Consider the following 21968-nt stretch of genomic DNA (forward strand, 5'->3'; position numbering starts at 1 on the left):
CTAGACCTTTGCCTCCCTCACCGATGAGGGCCTTGATGACAGATTTCACAAAGGTCAAAGCAGCACCATGACTCCCGTGCTAGAAAAAAAGAGCTGCCAAGATCAACCCCACTGTTGGCAGTTTCTCTTCTGTCCGTTGGCTCACAGTTGTCACCCAAACTCTCGTGACGTTCTGCACTGAAGCTAGGCAAGGTCCGGCCCCGACCTCCAGGACTGCCCCAAGTCCTCTCAAGTCAGCTGGATGGCACCATCAGAACTGGGTCCTGCGACAGTTCTCCCAGTCCCACAGCAAGATGTAGGTGCTCCCTCCAAATATTTGAGCCGAGTTTCATCAGGCAGGAGCTGCAGTTCTCAGGGTATGTCCCTGCCATGCAAATCCATTCCTGACCCTGCTGCTTCTTGCGGCGTTATTCAGGTGGCAGAGAAGGGTCCAGGAGGTTGGACCTACAACTCAACGCCTACTAATGAACAGGCACCAAAAAGCCTCTCTGTAACCACTGCCGGAGCAGAGGGACACACAGATCACTCTGCAATCACGCCCAAGGACACAGCCATAAAAATAAAAGCTTTTTATTGATATACCATTACAGAAACATCTGAGTAACATTCTCAACAGGACGGGAAGCTCTGCGCCCTGGGGGCAAGCGCAGGCAGTGAGCTCCAGGCTCTGCCCTGCTCAAAGACAAAAGGAGTTCGCCCGAGAAAGTTTTTGGAGACAAATGTAAAATAGACACGGGGAAAGAGCTGGAGAGGTTTATGTATTGTCTATCGAATTATGTTCTCTTCAATGCCCTTACATTTTACAATAAAAAGTTTCATTACCTCTTTTACCCTTAAGACAATGTTGCTAGTGTTTTTATAAGGAAAAAAAGTGTATGCCTAGTCTCTCCTGAGTGATTTTTTTTTCTTTTTTTTTTTTTCCTTCTCTTTATCTAGACTAGTTGAATTGAATACATTCACTCTAAGAACTTCATCCACCGAGATATGAAGCCAGACAACTTCTTTATGGGCCGTGGGAAGAATTCCCTTATTGATTCCATTCCTATAATAAACTGTGCAGTCTGTTAGACAGACTGGTTGCAGTACCCAATTTTTTTCGCAAGGCGGCAGCACCAGCCACACTAAGGGCAGCGCATGCGCAGAGTCGGCTTGACGCCTCGGGGCGGGGCTCCCGGCTGCGGCCGCCTATGGGCTGCGCAGGCGGCCCCGGGAGGTGGGCTCGTTGCCGGCCCGCGCGGCGCGCTGGAGCGGCGGTGGCGGTCCGGGCCCTTCGCCGGGAGCTTGGAAGACTTTCGGCGGCTGCTGGGTGAGCGGTCGGGCTGGGGGCGGCCGGGGGCCGGTGGGCGAGCCCGGGCGTGGCCGTCGGGCAGCGGCCGACCGGGGGGGACGTGGCGGGCCGGCGCTCGGCCGCGGCAGGGAGCGCCTGGTGCCGGCGGCGGGCGGGCTGAGGCGGGCGGCCCGGCCCGGGACCGGCGGGGCTGCCGGCGGTTCTCGTCTCCTCGGCAGTGACGGTGGTCAGCGGGCTGCTCACGGTGCTGCTTTTTTTTTTTTTTCTCGGAGCTGCGCCGCTACCTCAGCGAGGAGGCGAGGAGCGGTGGCCGGGCCCTGGAGGGGGGTCGGCCCGCGGCGCCCTGCCGCACCCCCGCCGCCTCCGGGCTGCCCGGGCAGCCGCCGCAGCCGCCGCAGCTCTACGCGGGGCTTTGTCTTTCCCCCAGCGCTGGCCGGGGCCGTGGCAGCGGGCTGGGGCTGCCGGCCCCCGCGGGCCGCAGAGGCTGCGTGGGGCCTGCGGTAACGCTGTCGCGGGGGGTGGCTCAGGAGCCTCTTCAGCCCCTGCGAGCGGGCAAGGGAAGGAAAAGAAAGCCGGCGGTGGAATCCCCACCCTCGCCCCCGACTGCTGATTTCTCTAAAAACTATTGCAAAGGGCAAGCGTTTAACTACCGGGGAGGGTCGGGAGGCAGCAGCTCAGGTGTCTGGCTGATCCTGTGTCGTGATAGTCACCTCCTGGGCCGGAGCAGCCGAGGGGAAGAGGCCTTTGGATTTGCTTCCCAGTGAAACGGGGCTCTTTTTTTTTCTTTGTATCTAGGTTCATCCGGAATTGTACATTGACAAATCAAGAGGAGCTAAACTGAAGGTCAGTCTAGATGTTACTTTTGTACATATGCCTTGTGCTTGTGAGTCGGACTGCTGACTGTGGAGGGATAACTTTTGTACTGGCCGAGGGCCCACGAGGCTCCGTGTGCCCGCTGCTTCCGAGCGCTGCGCTGCTGCTTGGGCAATAATTGGACTGTAATGCCAACGCCACGTGTTAGCCTTTCTCCAGAAGTTACAAAAGCAGAATGAGTGTTAAGAATCTGATTACCTTTTAACTAAATTCAAAACAAAGTTGCAGGATGAAGTGACTGGAAGTCCTTCAAGTCTGACTGGGTATTACTGCCGTGCACGTTATCTGCCTGTCTACCGATCGTTCCTGCCTCTTGTTCCGTTGTGGTAATTCCTTTGGGTAATGCATTGGGCTCTGAATGTAGTGCATCTTGACTTCCTCCTGACTCCCCGAGATGTTATCGGTCTTTGCCTTCCTCACATTTCACAGGGTGTGGGAAGGCCAGAGAGATTGGAAGCCTCGGCTGTTGTGTGCAGAGAAGCTGTCAGCCTTCTAAGAGAGCACGTAGCCAGCAAACGCATCGTGGTGCTTCAGTACCAAGCTGATACCACAGGCCTCCATCTTTTTGTGAAAAGGGATCACAAGAAAATGTGCTGATGTTGAAGGGGGAAAGGTGGCAGGGGAAGAGGTAGGAGGCAGCTTTCAACCAATTTTAGGCTTAACTCCTGTGTTCCTGAGAATGGTTCTGGGCTTTGAGGGGTTTGCTTTTGGCTTTTTGCCTTAAGGGCATCTACCTTTCAGAGTAATGCTTTCTTGGAAGTTGAAAACGGTCCTTCTGGGACACCAAACCAAACCCCGTACCTGGGAGGGCCATTTAGCGTGCTGCACAGTGTGTTTTATTCCCTGTTGGTCACTTGACCCTAGCCACATATGCTCTCCCGGTTTGGCATGTTCTTACCCTGCTGGCTGAAAGATTCTGTCTTTTCATTTCCTCAGCTTGCCACAGGCCATAACACTTGTGTGTTCATAGACCACTTTCCTTGCTCGCTGCTTTCAGATTTGAGCATCTATGCCATGGACGTAGCAGGAGAACAGCAGCTGGATGTAGAGCACAGCGCTTGGATAAAGCTGCCAATCGTGTGACTCCAGAAGCCAACAGACACTGTAAGATGCTATTCTGCCATTCTTGGATGGATGCTCTCATAGCCTTTCCATCACCATATGCCTGCTATGATATTCATGGGAACAAGGGACATCTGAATTCACAGCATTTTAAACACCACAAACTCTTGAAGAGTTTATAGGACACAAATCTATTACACTGGCAGATCAGACAAGCTCCTCTGTGTGTGTGTGTATATATATATTATACTTAGTACTGTTGCGAGGCAAGTCTTTGCCTGGTCCCTCTGAAATTGGGACAAGGACTCATTGATGCATTTCAGGAGCAAAGTGAACAGGCTTTTCCTACTAGAAATCGAGCAGCTGGTCTGGCAAAACTTGACTTTGGTTGCATCTTTAAATCCTAGGAGGCTGACAAATGGGATGAGCTGGTTAAAGAGCCTCTCTCCAGGGAAGACTCCACTGACTTGACCCTTAAGCCTAAACTTGTTTCTTACTACGTTTGCTTTGTGTGTGTTAATGCATACCCGATTCATAGGTTTGAGTTGATTGATCAGTTACAACTTGTAAGTGGTCCTTGGCTACATAAACCTCTCCTCTGCATTTTTTTACATGTTATGACTTACTGTTGTACTTCAATACAAACCAGGAACAATTCTGGTAGTTTTGCAATCTAACAGTAATACTGTCCCAACTTTGTCTTTCTGACACGTGAGGTCCTTATTTTCTGTTCTGGGAGATAGTGTAGTTCTGTGTATTGGCATGAACTAAACTTGCTGATTTGTTGTAACTCAGATTTAACTTTTCTGTGCTGAAAGGCTAAACTAAGCCTAGAGCTGAACAGTGGGCTTCTCCTGTTGTCACAGAAGTGAGGTGATAGCGTTCTTACTGTTGTGTCACTTAGCAGCCTTTTTGTATTCAGAGGCTGGGGTGTGGTGAATGTAATGTCTGAGGTCAAACCCTGCTTTTCTGTATCTAATTCTCTGTTACCACATGTAGGCCTCCTGCCTTACTTGTGTCGCCAGCCTCCACTGGGATTACTCTGTCTGAACAGGTTGCTCTTGCTCCTTATATTATCAAGGGAGAGGAAGAGAAACTTGCAGGGAGCAAACAGTCTCATCCAGGAGAGGCATTTTGAAAGCGATCAAATTGCATTGCATGCAACGAGCAGTTTCTTCTGCTGTCTGGAAAAAGTATATGGCTAGTTTGATTTCCATCACCCGTGTGGCTAGTTGGATTGGATGTGTCCACACATCAGTTTCTGTTAGTAACACTTGATGTTCAGACAGTTATTTAAATGGCAACTATAGCAGTATTGACTGGTAAAGGAAAAATGCACGCAGATGTGGTTACTGCTGGGCTTGCTTTAGTCACGACTCGGAGCTGGGCCACCACCCCAGCGAGTGGCAGAGAACCAAGGGATACAGCACAGCTTATATACACGTACCAGATCATTAGTCAATGTCTGAAGTTTTTAGGAGTTTCCTTGGTCCTGTTGGTTCTGTGAATCCATCACCTGACTGTCCCAGTTGATTCACCTGCTCAGTTCCAGTCTCTGCTTCTGTTCCAGGCCCTTCCTCGTGTCACTGAAGTCTCAGAATGAAGAACTTGACACCAATGTGATGTAGATAAGCAGACGCTTCTTTATTGACGGCCAGGTGTGTGAGTGAGTCTCCTCACGATCAATGCACACCAAGTTTCAAAATCATACATCATATATAAAACTTATTCATGCATAATCATAGTGTTTCCTGAAAATCATTAACATAGTCTCCTCCCGTATCCAGTTCTGCACAGTAAAGGTTAGAAAGGTCCAGAAATGGGTCTGGGGTACGATTTGGGTAGGTGGTATGAGTCAGTGGTCGCGATCTCCCCCTGCCAGAATTACCTTTTACTAAAGTTCACAGTTTCTTGGCAGGTAACTACAGGTTGTTCCAGTTGACTCTCCCCAGTTCCCATTAATTCTATATTCTGACACTTCAATACACTTTCTACATACAGAAGACTAGTCAAATACAAAGAAATCTGTAAAATCCCAAATTTGTTACCTAAGTTTTAAGCAATGATTCTAGCCCATTCTTCTGGCCTTGGTACAGGGCTGTACAAAGGATTTCATAGCAGCTTTTGCTGTGCAACTACAAGTTTCACTAAAATATATTTCTTATTCCAAATGATTTTGTAAAAATCAAGTTAGAATTAATTGACTTTATTATCAGATCTGTAACACTTGGATCTTGATCTTCTTTCTGCCTGCTTTAACTCACACACTCCTTCAAGTGCACTTAGTCTTTGAACAAGCAATTCCTATTCACATATGCCAGTTTTTCTAAAAACACCTGCATTTGAGAGCACCTGTGTGCACAAATTGATTATCTGTTGTTTCTCTGTTCTCCCACTGATTAACTGGACTGGGTTTTAAACCAGCCTTGGATTAGGGCTATGCTAGGGACGAGGCCTGGTTCTGCCACTTAGCTGCTTCAGCACTTTGCATTTCTTAATTCAAAACACATTTTCTTTAGCAAGCAATAATAGAACAATGGAGAACAATTAATTAACAATGGTTTGGTCACTGCTGGTGAAAATTACGGTTTCTAGTGTATATTGCTATATGTAACATTTATGAAACCTTAATTTGCAGGAAGAAAAATGTTCTGACTCGTGCCCACAGATGAGCTCCCTGAGATGAGCATTCACATTTTAAAAAGCCTTTAAATCAAAGGCTGTAAACGAGTGTCAGTCTGCACAACCAGCTGGGAATCTTGTGTTGTTCTAGGCCCATATATTTGTCCCATTCAATGCCTTGTCTGTGTCATTTGCCTTTTTGTCTGTCCTGTGCTGTCCTGCTAAAGACTTCATAGGCTTCAGTCTTCTGATACTGCTCCAGCTCCCGCATCTAATGCTCCTTACCTCTTACCTGCTCCATCAAGGTATCACCGAAACAAAAAATTCCAAGAGTTTCAGGGAGTTGCCTCCCCTTCAGGAAGAAGGGAAGAGAAACAACTTGTCAGATGAAGTGCTGATCCATTTCACCTATGCAAACAGGAAAGGAGTGAAGAAACAATGAGAATGTAGACGAGATGCAAAAAACCGGGATTTCTGGATAATATTACTGTATTTTTCAAATCACTATTCTGTTAACTCTTTTTTGTTAGATCTAGAAGTAGCCTGCTACTAAGCTACTCAACTGACCTGAATATCACCTACTTATTGCCTTTCTGTGGCCAGGATTAAATGCTGCCAAGCAGGAATGCCTGAACAGATCAAGCTTTAATGTTCAGATCTGTAACAGTGGGGTTCCAGTATGCCCTTTTTTTTGTGCCCCACAGACAAAACAAGCACTACCATTCTACAACCACACACTTCGCCCATCTGAGAGGTGAAAAAACCATCATGGCTATTGGAAAAGAGTAGCATAAAGATAAAAGAGCCTAGGTGATATTAATTCACCTAACCCTAAGAGGGCAACCCAAATTCTAACAACCCTAACCTTAAGACACCCCTAACACTAAGAGCCTAACCCCAACCCTAAACCCTAACCCCACTTAAACCTAAACTCCCTAAACCCACTAAAAACCCTAAACCCCCTTAAACCTGAAGTACCCTTCATCCACGCCACATTCAACATTTTTTCTAAATTCTGAGCATCCTCATTTTATAACTGTGGTAGTTTTCTTCTTATATCCTTAAACGATTTGGCCATAAATAAAGGAATTGCTGTTGTCCTTCATCTGATTCTGTATTCAATGTCGCATACTTTCTGGCTACCTCTTTTAGTCTGTTCAGGAAGTCAGTAGGGTTTTCCTTCTGGTCTTGTTTTATCTTGTATAATTTAGACCAATTTATAGCTTTCAGGATAGCAGTTTTAATGCCAAACAAAATTCATTGCCAATAGCTCTCCATCCTGGCCCTATGGACAGGAACATTCAGGTCCCAGGCAGGCTTTTTCCAGGGGAAAATGATCTTCTACTGCTCCCTGTAAAACCCCTGTAGATATTTGACCCTGTACTTTATTTCTTATGGCTCATTTGATCATATCCATATCAGCAGAATCAAACGCTTCTCCCATCACAGCATCTAGATCACTACAATCTGTGTTTGGGAGTTTTATCAAAATCTCAAAGGCCTGGGCCATTTGTTCGGGTTATCTTAACAGCCACCCACTGCCTGTTTCCAATTGCTGAAATCTGCTATTGCAAAGGGAACTTTAACCACTACTGATCCTTCTGTCCCCACAGCTTATTTAAAGGGGTCTGAATTGGCAGTGCCTTTTCACCATCTTTGCTTCAAGTTCTTCCTGCCACAGGGCTAAAAGCCTTGTTTTTCTCTTCTTCAGCGATCACTATCACTCACAAATGGGTCTGTACCCCCTCCCAGGTTCCTAGCCTGAGAAAGGTTTTTAGGGATGTTCCAGGGGTAGGGCGAATATTTCAGTATTAACCAGGGCAGAGAGGAAAGGATTTTAGGGACAGACTGGGGGAGCTGGGAACAAGGAATTTAAGGTCACACTTGGGGGGATGGGGTGGAGGATTTCATGGACAGACACAGCAGGGTTGAGGAAGGTTTAAGGAATGGATGGGGAGGTGCAAGGAAAAAGTACTTTAGGGATGCACTGGGAGTTTGGGAGAAAGATTTTGTGGATGGATGTGGAGGAAGGGAAAGGATTTTGGGGATGCACTGGGAGGGCAGGAGGATGGGGTTTAGGGATGACTCAGGAGGGTCAAAGAACTTTTTAGGGACAGACTAGGGTGGAGAAGGGGAAAGTTTAGAGCAGTATTGAGGATTTACAGGGAAGGACTTGGTGGAGGCAAGAGGAATGATTTTAGGGCTGTACACCAGTGGATCAAGGAAAGACTTTATGCACTGACCAGGCAGGCAGGGGGAAAGACTTCAGGGACAGACTAGGGCCATGTGGACACATAAAGGGATTTTTTTTAGGGATGGAATGGGGGTTTGGAGGGAAGGATTTAGGACCCGAAGAGGGGCAAGGGGAAGCATTTTAAGTACAGGCTGGAGCTTTTTGGGGGAAGGACAAACCACAAGCAAGGGGAAGGAGTTTTGGGATGGATTGGGGGTGGAGACGGATTTTATCAATGGACTAGGGGGTGTTGAGGAAAGGAATTTAGGGACAAACCACGGGCATGGGAGGAAGGATTTTTAGGGGTTGGTTTTGGGGTTTTCTTCATATTTTTAATTGCAACTTTCTCCAAGGAAGCAGTGGCTGGGCATTTCCAACGTGCATTTGGGCTCTGTATGAGTAAAGTAAAAGGTCAATTCTCTCATCTCAGGAAGCAGGTAGCCCAAGTTTTGCTATGAAGTTCACACAGCTACCAGGGCACAGTGAGAGACAGCAAGAAAATTCCTTCCTGCCACCTTCTCCAGGAGTCACACACCATCAGAGTGAGAAAGTGAGGGGACCCTTTTATTGGCTGAGAAAGCTGGTAGCCCAAGTTTTGTTGTGTTACTTCCATGGCTACCAGGGCAAGGTGAGAGCCAGCAACAAAACCTAACGGAGCCCAGCTCATACATTGGAAATATCCAGCCACTGTTCCCTGGGAGAAGGTGCCAGAAAGAAATTCTTTTGCTGGCTCTCACCCTGCCGTGGTAGCTATGTGAGGGACACCACAAAACTTGGGCGGTCATCTTTCTGAGCCAAGAAAATAGTCGCTCCATTTTCTCATGGTTCTTGCGTTTTCACACTCATATGGAGGCCAAAGTCATGTTGGAAACATCCAGCCACAGCTCCCCTGAAGAAGGTTCCAGAAAGGCATTCTCTTGCTAGCTCTGACCGTGCCCTGGTAGCCATGTGAAGGACACCACAAAATATGGGGTACCTGCTTTCTGAGCCAATAAAAGGGTCTTCTCACTTTCTCACAGTCTCTTCACTTTTGCACTCGACCAGAGCCAAACTCCCACCTTAGGAACATCCAGCCACTGCTGCCCTGGAGAAGGTGCCAGGAAGGAATTCTGTTGATGGCTCTTATCTTCCCTTTGCAGCCATAGAACTGCTGAAAAAAAACAACCTTGGGCTACCTGGCTTCTGCTGGACTTTCTCAAAGCCTGTCAGAGGCCCCGGCACCCTCCAGAAAGCCCCACAGCTCTGACAGAGCTTTGCAAATATGTGACAGAGGTGCTGGTACCTTCCAGAAAGCATCGGAGCTTTGACCAAACTTTACTGAAGCTGGCCAGAGGCCCTGGCACCCTCCAGAAACCCCCCTGGCTCACACAACACCACCACCAGACCTGGAGCCCAAAGAGCACAACAAAGATAGTGAATATTTATTCATTCACAAGCACAAGTCCCAGGAGCAAGCCTGCTCTGGGCCTCGGTGCCCATGTGTTCACCCTGGGACACCTTGGCAGCCGTTTCTGAGGCAGTGCTTTTCAGTCAGGCAGAGAACAGCCAGCTCCAGAGCAATGAGCAGAGGTGGAGGTAACCAAAATAAAGGAGAGGGACCAAGGAACAAGAGAGAAGAAAAGGGATGATGGGGAATAGCGAAAGTCAGTGGGAGAGGCAGCACAACAGAGTGACCATCAGAGGAAGGGACAGGGAGAGGGACAGCACTGGAAGAACGCACCATTGGTGAGCAGCAGCGCAGAGAGACAACAGAACCAAAAATATTGAGGAAGAGAGAGGGGAAAGAAAGGAGAGCGAGCTGGATAGGGGGATATAGCAAGAACTGATGGATCATGAAACAGGGCAGAGAGAAAGAAAAAATAAGAGAAAGGACAGAGGTGACAGCAAGAGGGGGGAAAAAACGGGACAGGGATTTGGCCAGAGATAGAAGCAGTAGGAACAGGGAAAACAGACAAAAAGGGAGGCAGGGAACAGGAAAGAGCTGGAGTAAGAAGCAGTAGGGACAGAAGGATAGAGAGAGGAAAAAAAAAAAAAAAAAGGAGAAAGAACAGAGAAACAAAAATAAGAACAGGAAGTAGGACAGAGGGAGAAAAAAAAATGGGGTATGAGCAGCATGATGGAGTAAAAAAATAGGGGCAGGGAGCAGGACAGGGAGAGACAATGAAAAACAACGGGATGGAAAGCAGGACAGTGACAGATAAAAAGGAAGAAGGTGCAAGACAGACGTGATGGGAGAAGGACAGAGAAACAGAAAGAGAGTCAGAGAGCAGGACACTGGGAGAGCAAGAAAAAGGGGCAGGGAACAGGACACAGAAAGGGAATGGGACAGACAGATTGTATGAGAAAGTGATGCAGATAAAGACAGAGATAAGGGGAAAAAGGGTAGCGGAGGAAGACGAAATAGGGATGCAGAGCCCTACAGAGGGTTAGAGAAAACAAGTGGGGGACAGAAAGTAGGATGGAGGAGAAATGATCATAAAAAGGGAGCTGTGGTGGGACAACAAGGTGGGTAAGGACAGAGAGAGAGGGAAACAGAGGGATGAGGGCCAGGACAGTGGGACTGAAAGGCAGAAAGAAAGGGAGCAGGACAGCAGGGTGGAGTGAGGAAAACACACAGACGGGAACAGTCAGAGGAAAGTGCAAGAAAGAGCTGAGTGGGAAGGGCGGTGGGATATACAGAAAGAAGGAATAGTGACAGAGCAGGGAGGAGGGGTAGACAGAGAAAAAACAAGGACAAGACCAAGAACAGAGGGATATATAGAGAAAGAGGTATCGAGGGACCAGGAAAGCAGGATAGAGACAGAAAGGAACAGGGTGCAGGATACAGAGAAAACAGAACCAGAATACAGAGAAAAGCTGATACATGGAGAAGTGGGGGAAAAGCCAGAAAGAGAAAAAGCCAGGGAGGAGGACAAAGGGACAGCATGAAAAAAAGAGGATGGGAAGACAGGCAGAGAGCTGGAGAAAGAAGATACTGCTGGGGAGCACAACAGGAGAGAGCTCAAAAGAGAACGGGAAGCAGGGCAGTGGGATTCAGAAAAAAAAACCCAACCACAGTTAAAGGGAACAGGACTAGATAGAGGGGGAAAAGGGACTCAAAACTGGATTGGAAAAAGGACAGAGGGATTGACAGAGAAAGGGAGGGACAGGGAGCAGGTCAGAGTGACAATGAAAAAAAACCCAACCAAGCAGGGAGATGGAAAAATACAGTAAAAACAGCGATGAAGTGGCATGCAAAGAGACTAATTAAAGAGACACTAAAAATACTGACAGGGAACAGGATGGAGGGAGAAAGACAGAGACGGGCAGGACAGAGGGATAGAGAAATACAGGGATGGGGAGCACAACTTAAAGACAGGTAGAGAATAAAGAGGACAGGGAACAAGCAAGAGGGACTAGGGAGGGGGCACGGCAGGGCATAGGATGACACAACACAGATCAGGACAAACAGATGGAGAAGAGAAAAATTATAACTCGCTGAAGGACAGAAATGGAGGTAGAAAAAGAAAAGAGGAACAGGGAGCGGGAGACAAGATATAAGGAAGGGGGGGAAAATTAAGAAAAAAAAAAACAAAGGAAAAGAAAGGGACAGGGAGCAGAGACAAGCAGAGAGGCGGGTGGGGATCCGGAGGCTTGGAGGATGCAGAGAGGGGCTGGGAGAGCTCAGGATGCTGGACATGACCCTAAGGGCCTGGGGACTCACCGCAGCTCCTGTTTTCGGCACCGCCCACAGAATTTTCCCGTTCACATGCTTCTTTCTCTCTCCCTCCCTTCCTCTTCTGCAGCTCTGATCGCTTGACTGTCCTCTGCCTAAGAGAACACAGGGGTGTTGATACCAAAAAAGTTAGAGACAAAAGTCTCTAATACTTGGTTTTGAGTTAGAAAGCAGGCATTCTTTATTTTTGGTGCTCGATGCACAGGGGGTAAGTTCTGCCCAATGTGCATACACACTTTGTTCACTGTTTATCCTTATATGGCCAATCTATACATATTAACAACGTTCCTGAAAAAAACATTAGTATATTCATTACAGTTCTATGAACTACTTCTCATACCTACACGCATGTGTGATCTGATAGGTCGGGGGTCCTCTGGTGGTCGTTTGGGACGTCTTCATCCTTTCTTCATCCTCTTCCTTGTCATCTTCCTGTCACAGCACTATCAAAACCAGCCGGCTGCAACAAGGCTTTTACCATCCCATACCAGGCTAACTTCAATAAGTAGTTCCCACGCTTTGCCCCTGCACAACCACCAATCCCCCACAAGGTTTCAGAAGTTCATCTACTCTCCGTGCTGTTTCTTCATCCTCTTCAGGCCAGTCCACCCTGCTTCTTGCCTCTGCTGTGTCCAGATCCTTCCTTCTCCAGGCTCCTCTTCCAGCCAGCCTCTCCTCGCCCAGCCCCCGTTCCTCTCTCCGCGTCTCCCAGGGCCTCTCCTTGTCACTCCTACATCCAGGGCACATGCACACACTCTCTCTCCTCCCTCTGCTTCTTCCAGGTCTCTCTCCATCCAGTGCTCTCTTCTGTGCCCCTCAGAGCTATTTAACTCCTCAGCAGGAACCAGCCACAGCTGCACATTATCCACATCAGCCAACCCACCGCCCCTGAAGCCAGCCCACAGCTGGATATTGTCAATGTCAATTAACCTGCCTTCATTCCTCTACAATTCCTCTACATCTTTTCTTCTTGGCCTTTTTGTGACCTTCTCTTCTGGCCCTGTTTCAGCACTCTTGGCTCATGTCTTGGTTTTTGATTGGTTCTTATCTACTTGGTAGCTAAACTACACAATACAGCATCGTACAGCTCAGCAATGTCATGGATACATTCGTTGCAACATTTACAGCAACATTTACAGTTAAGCACACTGATAAAATTCCTCCTGTAGCTGTGTCTTATGGCTCTTTCAATATGAGGCTTCCCAGATACACAGATTTACACGCGCATGCACTCTCCCCATGGCCATACCATGGATTTGGAGACGTACAGACCCTGTGGTGCACATCAGTGCTACGGTCTGCTGAGAACTACTCAGAGGGACCCTTCCTCACCCAGAAAGGCTGCCTGTCTCTTGTCTGCAGCTGGAGGCACCTTCCAGCTCAAGTCCCCGTGATTCCATTCTTCAGCTGCTTCACCTTTTCCAAGCTTCTTAACCTTCACCCACAGCAGCTCCTGTCCAAAGCCTCTAAGTGTCCACCAGTCCCCAGCTGCCCACGCCAGTAGAAGAGAGGCTGGAGGCAGCCCATGCAAATCAGAGGCAAATGCAGTCCACAACCACCCCAGGGAGGGACAGACAAGTCCCCTGCCCAGCCTCTGGGAGAGGAAGACAACAGGCAGCCATCACCCACAGGATCCATTGCAGCTCTCCCTAGTAGGACCTCCCTGCTCCTGTGGCAGGACCTCCAGAGACGCCACTTTCTCCATGCAGATGCTCCCAGCACCTGCGCTAATGGATAATAAAGCACATGCGAGGGGCAGCGCTGTTGGGAAGGGGCGGGGGGGACATTGTCTCCTCCTGGTGCCAGGCAGGGGGAGGGTTGGGGTCTCCTTGCAGTGGGACAAGGCGTGGGAAATCCCCCTCCCCACCCTTGTCTGCCTGGGGAGCAGGAAGGAGCCATCCTTTACCTGCAACCACCGAAAGCTCTCCCACCTGCTGCCAAAGACCACAAAGGCATGGAGGGCCGGCCTCCCCGTGTGCCTCGCAGCCCCAGTGACCGTGCCGTGTGGCTCTGGCAGGGTCCCAGTATTGCGTTGTCCCCAGTTAGCTGCAGCAGGACTCACCCTGGCCCCACTGGCAGGGGGACAGTGAAGGATGTCACCCCTGGGGTGCCCTGTGCTTTGGGGTGTGCTCACATCACACAGGGCCACACATACCCCCCAACCCACACACATGTCAATTTCTGAAATTTTTTTTTTTAAGATTTTTTTTATTTCTGCCATGAAAAGTACAAACAGCCAAGTCCGGGAGTGGGGGCCAGAAGCCCATCCCCTCCAGGGGCCCCACTCCACCGCAGGGGGGCCTGTTCACGCTCAGGAGCTTTCTCCCCATGGTGGGTCCCCCCCCCCGCCTCAGACAAATGGAGGGGGGAGGGGGCAAGGCAGGGCCCCTGGGGTGCAGCTCTTATTGCTACTGAACTGGGGGTCCCCTCAGCCCACCCATCCTGCTGGGGCTGGGGCTGCCTGGGTCCCTGGGATGGGGGTCCCCAGGGTGAAGCCGCCCCAGGGTGGGGCAGGTGGGTCATAGCTTGGTGGGGTAGGGGCAGCCCTGGACACCTGGGTCCCTTGCCTACCCCAGGGACGGACACACACACACACAGGTGGGGAGGAGGGGGGAGTAATACATATTTACATTAACAATAAGTTAAAACTACAAGAAGCTGCAAACGGGCACAACACGACGCAACGCAAAAAGCAGGACCTGGGATGGGTGGGGTGGGGGTCCTAGGGAACCCAGGAGGAGCAGAGGGCCCCAGGGGTCCCAGGGCCGGGGAAAGCCAGAGAAGAATTGGAAATAAATAGGAACTGAAACCACTTGAAAAGCAAGAAATTATCCCGACGGAGAAGAGAAAATTAATAATAATAGCAATAGTAATAACAACAATAACAATAACAATAACAATAATAATAATAATAATAATAATAATAATAAAGATGGGGCTGCTATAGGTGACAGCCTGTTGGGAGTTTCAGGGGCTTTTTTGACCTTTTCTTTGGCCAGGATGCTCAAACTGGCCAAGCAAAAGCGCCTGCCCCAGCAAGCTGAGGAAGTTGGGGCAAAAATGCCTATTTTGGGGGTGTTTGGAGAAGGGTGGGGACAGGGCAGTGTGGATACACACACACCCACCCCCCAGTTTGGGGGTGCCAGAGGCTCAGAAGCAGTGGGACCCCCTGGAAGTCTCAACCTGGTGGCATTTTAGTGCCATTGACCCAGCTCCAAAAAGTGCTGTGACCATTCCTGGGGATCACAACCTCTGGTCCTGCCTCCAAGCAACACGGGGGGGTGGGAGGGCACATAACAGATTCCCACCCCCTGCAACTTCCCTCCCCCCGCCCCCCACAGGGGCAGGTTTTGGGGGGGAGTTCAGGGGATTTTTTTTTTTTTTTAATTTTTTTTTTCTTCTCTTATAAAAATAGATGGGTTTGTGTCTGTCACTCCGGAGGAGTCACCGCTCGCTGTGTCGGTTTCTCTCCTCGCTACCATTTAGCGCTACCATTATTGTTATTATTCGTTGGGGTTTTTTTGTTCTTTCTCCCCCAAAAATTTCCCCCTTCAGTAAAAAGACACCAATGGAAAAAAAAGAGGAGAGAGAGAGCAGACACCCCCCACCCCGGACTCCTGGACCGGAGGGGGAGCAGAGCACATCCCCCACTTGGCACTAGCCTGGGGACAAAATAAACCGAATGGGGGGGGTGGGGGGAGGGGCAGGACACGACCCTCCCAGCGGCAGCAGCCAGAGTTGGGGCTTGAACCTGCGCCGCTCCACGTGGTCCGGCCACCGCCAAAGGGCGCCACCGCGGGCTAGCGCTGCGGGGGAGGGGGCGTGGCCTTTGAGCTGGGGGTGTGGTCTCCGAGGGGCGTGTCTTCGCATGGGCGGGGTTTCGGTGAACAGGGGGAGGGGCTCCCCCCATTTTCCACCCCACCCTTCCCGGTGCCCCCGGAGGGCAGCTCGGTCCCGGAAGACCCCTGTGGGGTCTACAACCCAAGCCAACCTCGCCCCTGCGGGGCCAGGACACCCCTAAAAGGGGGGGGGGGTGTCCCCTCACTTCTCCCCATTTTGGGGTGCACACACACCCTGCAGAGAAGGAGAATGGGGGGGGGGCCTGTCTGGCACTTGCCCCAGGGGAGTGCAGGGGGCCCTGGGCGGGGGGGCCCCGAAGTACCTGGGCTCGCTGGAGGTCACCATGGCTTCTGGATGCTGGAGGAGGGACAAGGACCCCCGACCTACATGGTCTCCACAGTGCCCAGGAGGTGCCCCCCAACACCTCTGGGTGCTGAGGGGGGGTTCCCAGGGTCCTTGAGGGGGCACCCATGGCATTCCTGGGGGCTTCAGAGGTGATCCTCTTCCATATCCCGACTCCTTCACAATTCCCAGGGTTTTCAGGGTGCCTTGGGGAGGGTCCCCAGTGTGTTCTCAGTGTCCTGGGGGTTCTCCAGTCTTCCCAGGGTGGCATGATTTCACAGGTGGGAGCTGGGAGGGGTGGCCCAAACACCTCTGTGCCCCCACAATGTCCAAGAGCTCTGGGCCACCTGGGGGGAGTCCTCAGGGTGTCCACAGTGCCTAGGGGAGAGGTGGGGGTGTCCATGGTATCCAGGCTGTGCTTCGAGTGTCCCCATGGAGGAGGGGGCGTCCCCAAGATCTGCAAGTGTCCGGGGGAGCCCTCCAAGGTCTCCAGGGTGGGGAGTTCCCCCAGGTGTCCTTGGTGCCTGGTGGGGGTCCCCACAGTCTCCAGGGTTATCCTTAGGATGTCCCCGTGCTGTCCTTGGTGCCCATGGAGGGGGTCCCCAACATGTCCGGGGGTGTTCTCCATGGTCTCCAGGGTGTCCTTGGGGATCTCTGTGGCCTGGTGGTGCCAGGGGACCTGGTCCCGGGGGCCAAGGTGGGGCCAGTGGGGTGGGGCTCAGGCTTTGTGCTGTTTGCTGGTCTTGAATGAGACCTGGAGCACACGGTCACCCAGGCGGTAGCCGTTGAGACTAGCGATGGCCATGGCCGCCTCCTCGTAGTTTGTCATGGTGACAAAGCCGAAGCCCTTGCACTTGTTGGTGGCGAAGTCGCGGATGACCTTGACGTTGGTGACAGCACCAAAGGGGCCAAAGAGCTGCCAGAGGACACTCTCATCTGCCTCAGGTGCCAGGTTGTAGACAAAGATGCACCAGCCAGTGCCGGGGGCCCCCAGGCCCACTCCAGCCAGCCCTGGCACTGCCTCGATGGCCAACGGGGAGAACCTGGGCAGCAGTGACAGCGGGCTGGCCTGGGGTCAGGGCACCTGGACGCCAGGTTGCCCCACCACCACCAGGACACGTGGGTCCCCTCCTGCCAGGGTCCCCAGCCCGTGTGTGGGGCTGGGGGTGCAGAGCTGGACTGAGGGGGGAGGGGCAGAGGGGTGGGGAGGGGCCGTTACCTCTTCACGCCGTAGGCCACGTTCAGCAAATTGTCGAGCCTGGAGGGGACAAGAGGTCATTAGGGAGGCGTGGGGGTGCACCCATGTAGGTGTCTTTGCCATGGGGTTGGCCCACACCCTGTGGTGGCCCCATCTCCTGGGGGTGTCCTCATGGTCCTGGGAATGTCTCCACACCCTCTGGTGGCCCCATCTCCAGGGTCATGCCCCCATTCCCAGGGATGTCCCACGCCCTGTCCCCCCAGGCACGTTGGGCTCACCGGAAGCGCTGGGGGGGGTGGTGCAGGGCGCCGTAGCGGCGGGCACTGGGGCAGAGGCTGAGCAGGGCCCCCCCTGACTTCTGGCCCGGGCTGTTGGCAAACTTGACAGTGATGGGCTCAGCAGCACCCAGCGGTTTCTGTCCGTGCAGACCCCGGACAGCCTCCTCTGCCTCCACGCGCTTGTCAAAGCGGATGAAGCCCACTCCCCGCGAGACACCTGCATGCAGGGAGGCCGGGGAACAGGACCCTGAGATGCCACTGCACACCGATGGGACCCAAGCAGCCAGGGAATTCATGCCTCCCACCCCGAGACCCACCCACAGGACTCAGGCATGCAGGGAATACCCTGCCAAGGGACCCAGGCGTCGGGGGAATCACACACACCCCACCATAGACCCACCCATGGGACCCAGGCATCCAGGGTATCCCTCCCCCACCCCTACCCCCATGACCCACCCATAGAACCCAGGTGTCCCAGGAATCCCCCTGCCCCCAGACATCCCACTGCCCACCCACGGGACTGAAGTGACCAGGAAATATCTCCCCCACCCCCTCGACCCCACTGAGGACCAAGGCGCCTGGGTAAGCCCCCTCCCCCAGTAGGGGGGCCCAGCCATCCAAGCACACCTGTGACCTGGTCAACAAGTATACGGGAGGTGATGATGCGGCCATACTGGGAGAAGAGCTGCTCCATCTCCTTCTGCCCCATGGCCTTGGGGAGGCCGCTCACATAGAGGTTGGCGTCACGGATGGAGGCTGAGCTGGGCCGAGCATAGGACACCTGCAGGGGGGTCAGCCCTGGGGACCTAGGTGTCCAGGTGCCAGAGCTGCCAACCACCCATGGATGTCCTCCCCCACCAGGGATCCAGGCATCTTCCCCCCCCAAGGACCCCCTGTAGCGTCCACCCACCGCAAGGGACTCCCTGGTGCTTAACCCTCACCAGGGACCCCAGCATCCTGCTTCAAGGGACCCCCAGCATCAACCCCACCTCCCCAAGTGACCCCTCAGTGCCCACCCCACCGCAAGGGACCCCAGCAACTGGCACCTTGATGGTCTTGGTCTGCAGTTTGAGGCCGTTGAGGGTGCTGATGGCCTTGTCAGCGTCACCTGCCTCAACGTAGTTGACGAAGCCGTAGCCCAGGCTCTGCCCTGGGGTGTGGGGTCAGCACTGAGGGTGGCCCCAGCACCAGGCCCAGTTGCACCATCCCCTGTCCTTGTCCCCACCCCACCCCTGTCCCCAAGGCCCATTTCCATCCCATCTTCACCTCTGTCCCTGTAGGCCCCCATCCCTGTGTGTCCCCATGCCCCTGTACCAGGGATTTTGCGGTTAAGCTTGCAGGACCTAATGTCCCCAGAGATGGTCCACAAGTTGTCCCTGTCCCCACGATCCCATCCACGTGTCCATGCCTGTCCCAGTCCCCATGTCCCATCTCCTCATGTCCCATGTCCCCATGCCCCATTGGCCTGTGTCCCTGTGTCCCCCCACATCCTATTTCCCTGTGTCCCCATGTCCCCATGCCCCCTCTCCCCCATCCCATCTCCCTGTGCCCCTGTGTCCCATCTCCCCGTGTCCCAGCTCCTGTGTCCCATGTCCCTGTGCCTCAATGGCCTGTGTCCCCGTGTCCCATGCCATCTCCCATCTGCCCATGTCCCATCTACCCATGTCCCATCTCCCCACGTCCCCATATCTCAACTGCCTGTGTCCCTGTGTCCCACCCACCATGTCCTGCCTCCCCACATCCCCCATCCCATCTGCCTGTGTCCCGCATCCTGTCTCCCCGTGTCACATCACCCCTGTACCGTACCAGTGACCTTGTCGCGGACGAGCTTGCAGGACTCGATGTCCCCAAGGCTACCAAAGAGGCTTCGCAGCTCCTCCTGGCTCATGCTCTGGGGCAAGTAGTTGACGATCAGGTTGGTTTTGCTATCATCAGCCATGGGGGGGCCCGGGGGGGCCCCATTGGGAAGCACTGCCGCCGCCACCCCTGGCCCCGGCACTGCCACCACTGGTACGGCCACAGGGACAGGGCCACAGCCGGATGGCCCCGGGGTGCTGGGAGCCTGGGCCTCCACCGTGCTCAGAATCTGCTGAAGGGATGGATGGGTGTCACCACGGCGTCTCCATCATGGGGACAGCAGTGGGACAGGGACACTGGAGTCACAGGGCCAGTGCAGGGACAGGCATGAGGGACCCCAGGCAGTGGTGACATGGGGTCATCACTGAAGTCAAGTAGGGACGAAGCCATGGCGTGGGGGCCAGGGGCATGGGGACAGCAGGACACGGCAGCAGGGACAAGGACACCGGAAGGGCAGCACAGGGACTACGTGTGTAGTGACATGGGGGTGGTGGGCTCTTCAGGGCCTGGACAACTGGATCCCCACAGCCAGTCCCTCCCCCCCAGCAGGGCAGGAGGGGTCCCAGGCATCCGATCTCACCAACACCCCAAAACAGGAGGGGACCCAGGCATCTGGGCTCCCCCAGGACCCCAAAACAGGAGGGAATCCAGGCATCTGAGCCCCCCCAGCACCCCACTACCCCAAAACGGGAGGGGACCCAGGCATCTGGGCTCCCACAGGACCCCAAAATGGGAGGGGACCCAGGCGTCAGGCAAGCCCCTCCCCACAGGGGATTATCCCCCATTGTGCAGCAAAGCCCCATGCCCCTCCCTCCCACCCACCCTACCCCCCAGCACAACAGCAGGGGGACAATGGGCCTTTGTCATCGGGAGATGGGACACCCGGGGCTGCCAGCCATGGCCACGGCCATGGGGGTCCGGGGGCTCCCTGCTCGCAACCCCACCCCCAAATAGGGACCGTGAGCGCCAGGAGCTGGCCAGGGGCTGAAATGGGGTGGAGGGGCAGACACCTGGCTCCTGGGGGGGTGGTACTGTACCTTTAAAGGCTGGGGGGGGAGGGGGGGGGGGGGGGAGGTGGTGTCTCTGTCCGCCCATGGGGCAGTGACAGCCTCGAAATTAGTCGGTGAGAAAAGTGAAAGCAGAAAAGCTGAAAATCACCAAATCGGATTGAGAAAATGGGATTTGCGGGTGGCGCGGCCACGGACACACATGGACATGGACACAGACACGAGCGGACATGGACATGCAGGGATACGAACACACACGGACACAGACCCGCACAGCCACAGACACACATGGCCACGGTCATGCAAAATGCAGCAACACACCCCTCTGCCACACACACGCTCTGCACAGGGACAGGACCGCACATGTCTGCGTGGCCATGTGTCATGTGTGCGCACACATCCCCCCCACACACGTGTATTCCTGCACCCACATGTGAAAGCAGAGGCATGGGTGTGTGCACTGCCACACACGGTGCCCACACGTGTGCAGGCCCCACAACGCTGCGCACATGCGTGTGGCACCAGCTCTCGGAGGCCCCTGGTGCCACAGGGAGGGTTGGGAGGGGTTGGGAGGGGTTGGGTCCCCACCCCACCCTTGCACACACGTGTCCCAGCCCCGCACGCCCCCGCGGCGCACACATACATGTGCCCTCCACACGCGATCCAGATGCATGTAAACACAGCTCTCGGTGACACTCCTGTCCCCACCCGAGCATGTCACACGCTCACGGAGACATTGCAGAAGGAGGATGGGGAGATGATGGGGTCACTTGGCGGGGGGGGAACACAAGACGACACGACAAGGCGGTGGGGGGACGCTGGATGCCGGGGTGGGGGGGGTGGGGGGGAATGGGTCTTTGAAGAGACAGAGGATACTGGGGGTACCGGCTGCACACCCCCACTGTGACACCCCCAAACCCTGCAGCCCCTCCCCCCGCTCCTACCGTCACCATCGTTGCGGGGCCGTGGGGGCTGCTCGGGGGGGGGGGGGGGGGGCCCGCACGGCCCAGCGGGCTCGGGGGGGCTGCGGGGGGCCCCGAAGCAGGTGGGGGCTGCGAGGGTCTGGGCCGCGGCGCCGGGCGCTGCGAGCAACGGCCCCGTCGGTCCTTTAAACGTCCTTGGGCGGCCGCGGGGCGGGGCCCCCCCAAACCGCCGCGGTGGGCGCGGCCCGGCCCCCCCCCCCACCCCCCGCAGGTGGGTCGGTCCGCCCCCCCCCCCCCCCCGACACCCCAAAATGGACCGGCCCCCCACGGTCCGCTCCAGCGAAGCCCATTGGCTGCCGAGCGGGCGGGGCCCCCCGACGCCCCTCGAGACACCCACCCCCCACCCCCCACCCCCCTCCAAACACCGCATACGGGCGCCCCCACCCCGGCCCCGCCCACGTGACCCGAGGAGGAGGAGGAGGAAGGGGGGGGGGCGGGAAGAAGGAGGAGGACAGAGAGAGGGGGCAGGGTGTGTGATGGAGGAGGAAGTAGCGGGGAGGGGAGGAGGAGGAGGAGGGTGATGAGGGAGAGGAAGGACAGGGGGGGTGATGAAGGAGGGGGCGCACACGTGAACTGGGACGCCCGCGGCGAGGGGCGGCGCCGGTTCAGCACCGCGGACAGCGCCGGGGCCGTAACCCCTCCCGCTTTGCCACGGGAGGGGCCGTCCTGC

General features: G+C 54.1%; 1 protein-coding gene and 1 long non-coding RNA gene across 8 annotated transcripts; one reads left to right on the top strand and one right to left on the bottom strand.

The window, feature by feature from the left end:
• The first annotated feature begins 1165 nt into the window (after positions 1–1165).
• Positions 1166–10048, top strand: LOC308072367. 6 transcript variants are annotated; one of them, XR_013931645.1, is made up of 6 exons: positions 1166–1306; positions 2084–2131; positions 2384–2500; positions 2591–2789; positions 3159–6291; positions 6376–6955. It is a non-coding gene; the product is annotated as an uncharacterized lncRNA (long non-coding RNA). The 6 variants fall into 6 exon arrangements; XR_013931646.1 differs by having other exon boundaries at positions 2384–2487; XR_013931644.1 differs by having other exon boundaries at positions 2384–2789.
• Positions 7549–21608, bottom strand: ELAVL3 (ELAV like RNA binding protein 3). 2 transcript variants are annotated; one of them, XM_080409074.1, is made up of 7 exons: positions 21260–21608; positions 19258–19537; positions 18498–18601; positions 18079–18232; positions 17452–17668; positions 17195–17233; positions 7549–17039 (listed from the first exon to the last, which is right to left on the bottom strand). In XM_080409074.1, the coding sequence occupies exons 1-7, from the start codon at positions 21266–21268 to the stop codon at positions 16694–16696; spliced, it is 1149 nt and encodes a 382-aa protein (XP_080265200.1). In that variant the 5' UTR covers positions 21269–21608; the 3' UTR covers positions 7549–16693. The 2 variants fall into 2 exon arrangements, with proteins under 2 accessions (XP_080265200.1, XP_080265201.1); XM_080409075.1 differs by having other exon boundaries at positions 7549–17018; positions 21260–21606.
• Between the last annotated feature and the right edge of the window lie 360 nt (positions 21609–21968).

The sequence above is a fragment of the Falco punctatus genome (assembly GCF_963210335.1).
Source record: "Falco punctatus genome assembly, chromosome: 13".
In the NCBI taxonomy this organism is placed as follows: Eukaryota; Metazoa; Chordata; class Aves; order Falconiformes; family Falconidae; genus Falco; species Falco punctatus.

Coding starts and splice junctions, on each gene's coding strand:
- ELAVL3 (XM_080409074.1), bottom strand. Junction 18,602..19,257: donor CGTCCGCGACAAGGTCACTG/GTACGGTACAGG, acceptor CCCACACCCCAG/GGCAGAGCCTGGGCTACGGC. Junction 17,234..17,451: donor CACCCCCCCCAGCGCTTCCG/GTGAGCCCAACG, acceptor TGTCCCCTCCAG/GCTCGACAATTTGCTGAACG.